Genomic DNA, 3,045 nt, shown 5'->3' with positions numbered 1-3,045 from the left:
TTGACGCAAATAAGAGAAGCCTTTATAAAAGATGGTGAAGACGACATCAAAATACTCTTTTTCTTGTCTCAGGTCACCTTGGATGTAGCGTACAGTAATACATCCAGTCATAAAACATTGCAACAATGGTGAGAACGAACCTTTTCTTCGCAAATAGCAAGAGCACGCTCATGATACTCTCTTGCTTTTTCCAGGTCGCCTTGGACACGAAGTACATTACCCAAAATGTTTGAAGATGTTGCGACATCGATATGCTGAGAACCAATTAAGCTTTTCTTCGCGAATAGCAAGAGCACGCTCATGATAATCTTTTGCTTGTTCCAGGTCGTCTTGATAAGAAAGTACATTACCCAAATTGTGTAAAATTGTTGCGTCAGCGATATGCTGAGAACCAAGCTTTTCTTCGCGAATAGCAAGAGCACGCTCATGATAATCTTTTGCTTGTTCCAGGTCGCCTTGATCAGAAAGTACATTAGCCAAATTGTTTAAAGTTGTTGCGACATCGATATGCTGAGAACCAAGCTTTTCTTCGCAAATAGCAAGAGCACGCTCATTATAATCTTTTGCTTGTTCCAGGTCGCCTTGGGCACGAAGTACACAACCCAAATTGTTAAAAGCTGATGCGACAGCGATATGCTGAGAACCAAGCTTTTCTTCGCGAATAGCAAGAGCACGCTCATGATAATCTTTTGCTTGTTCCAGGTCGCCTTGATCAACTAGTACACAACCCAAATTGTTAAAACTTGTTGCGACATCGATATGCTGAGAACCAAGCTTTTCTTCGCGAATAGCAAGAGCACGCTTATAATAATCTTTTGCTTGTTCCAGGTCACGTTGGGCAGAAAGTACATTACCCAAATTGTTTAAAGTTGTTGCGACATCGATATGCTGAGAACCAAGCTTTGCTTCGCGAATAGCAAGAGCACGCTCACAATAATCTTTTGCTTCAGAAAAGTCACCCTGGTTTCTTAGTACAGCACCCAAATAGTCAAAACATGTTGCGACATCGACACATTGAGAACCAGGCTGGTCATTGGCTTTCTCGACCTCTCCTTCAAAAACATCGTTATGGTTAATCAAATTAAGAGCCTGAATGCCAAATGTTTTGGCTGTACCATAATCACAATGAAAAAGACAGATATTTCCCAACTTGATAAAATAATGTGGATAATATTTCATGCTTAAATTATTACTTTTACTAAGCTTAGATATGTCTTCTGCCTCCATAGCATTTACAATTTCCATTATTAGGCATCTTAAATGCGCCACTAAGTGCAAGCTTTTTGTGACGTAATCTAAACTGAAAAGGCCTTTATCAAATGCAAATTGGTAAAAAGACGTAATAACCCCATCAAGAACTTTAAGGTTCTCAGTTTCCAAATATTCTTCAGCAATTTTTATTTTGATAACATCTCTCACAATCCGATGAACACGAACGAAGACGTCACTGCCGTCTTCTTCAAGCAAAAACAGTGAGCTTTTTCGAATCCTCAAACCAACAATATCTGTATCATTAAGTTCGTCTGCTGCGCTACTATCGTTTTTGTTCTGGAAATTCAGAACGTAGTTGATCAAAAGTTCCAGATTTAATGGTTGCTGAGCGCAGAGAGAAATGAAATGGAATGCGAGATTTAAAACCTTATCAGATGACATCACACGGTCAACGGCCAATGACATCGCGGCGGTCATGGAGTTTGGATAGCTTGGATTTGATCTGGCAAGGAAGGCCTCAGTGTTAGCGCGCTGCCCCTTGGAAAGCTTCTGTAGATAATCTTTCCAGCCAAAGTTAGAGAATGATTTGGCGGCGCTTGCTAAGGCAAGGGGTTGATAATCTAATGCCCGCACAACTTCTTTTGCGGTGTCATCGTTATCGATGCCAGAGAAGGAGGTTAATAAAGAAATTGCGTCATATAACCTCATGCCCTTGCTCACAAATATGTGATGAATGAAAGACGTTTCTGAAGGTATAGCAGCGGTGTCTTGGGATGTTATTAACACTTGACCGTTACGCCATTTCGTACTTCCCCTTTCTGGCAAATGACAACTTATTTCATGTAAACTCACGACGTTGTCCACTATCAACAGCCAGGAAGAGTAAAGCTCCACTTTGGTACTAACTAAGGACTTTACGTTTGTGATCTTATCCTTTGTTTCCATATCTTTATTTTTAAGATTCTGCAACACTGCATCTTCTGGACAATTTAGATTTCGAGCAAAAGAAACATAAGACTCGAAGACTGAATAGAGGTTTTGCGCATTTAGTGTCATTACAAATGTCTTCACGTTTGCTACCTTTGTTTCTTCCTCAAACCATTTCTCCGCAACAAGAGCGCTCAACTGAGATTTGCCGCTTCCCGAGTTTCCTGAGATGTACAGGTAAGTCAAATGGTTTTCGTTGGCTTCCTTTAGTCGCTTTCCCCTTTGAGCTATTTCTTCCACCTCACAATCTCGTCCAGCAATTTCGTGCGATGGCTTGGGAGGGAGAACACAAAATGGAGGAGCCTCACTCTGCAACTGCTCTTGAAGGACTTTTCGATTCTGTTCTGTTTCTTTTAGTTCATCTTCCAGATCTTTAACTTGTTGGAGTACTTTGGTCCACTCGTTTGTTGGAAAACTCGTTTGGTTTCTAATGTCCTGAATTTTCACATCGGAGAGGCCAAGTGCCAGAAATGCCGCCGAGACTCTTCCTATGGCATTTTGGAACTCTAGCTTTGTGAGCTGGCCCTGCGGCAAATGAGCGAAGTCGTGATTACGAAAAATTCTTAGAGCATCCACGTTTGAACGAATCGTGACGTTTAGAGTGCTCCCGATACAATCGGAGTAAAGGATAGCGTAAAAAAGCATGGTGCAGTCCCAATCTGCTCTGTTTCCATTAACTATGGTTACTAAAGGCTTTGCATTTCTTGCTTGGGTTCGTGGCAGCTCCTGGTTTTTGAAGTTCAGTCCATTCTGGGGTTTGTCTTTCCATTCTCCCAGTGTCGTCTTGTAGCGATTGTCCCACTGTTGTTTAAAGATTGTCCGAAGACCCTCAGGTATTAGGTTTGT

General features: G+C 41.4%; 1 protein-coding gene across 1 annotated transcript; it reads right to left on the bottom strand.

Annotated features, from left to right (window-relative positions):
• Positions 1-216: 216 nt before the first annotated feature.
• Positions 217-2,844, bottom strand: LOC137971119 (uncharacterized). The gene has a single exon (XM_068817850.1). It carries the CDS (start codon positions 2,842-2,844, stop codon positions 217-219), a length of 2,628 nt encoding a protein of 875 aa, XP_068673951.1.
• Positions 2,845-3,045: the final 201 nt, after the last annotated feature.

The sequence above is a fragment of the Montipora foliosa genome, chromosome 1 (genome assembly GCF_036669935.1).
Source record: "Montipora foliosa isolate CH-2021 chromosome 1, ASM3666993v2, whole genome shotgun sequence".
Taxonomy (NCBI): Eukaryota; Metazoa; Cnidaria; class Anthozoa; order Scleractinia; family Acroporidae; genus Montipora; species Montipora foliosa.
Note: the sequence above shows the minus strand (reverse complement) of the source record. Positions and strands in the feature narration are given on the sequence as shown.

What these genes read in the sequence shown, in the direction of transcription:
- LOC137971119 (XM_068817850.1), bottom strand. Translation starts at nt 2,844, where the DNA reads ATGCTTTTTTACGCTATCCTTTACTCCGATTGTATCGGGAGCACTCTA.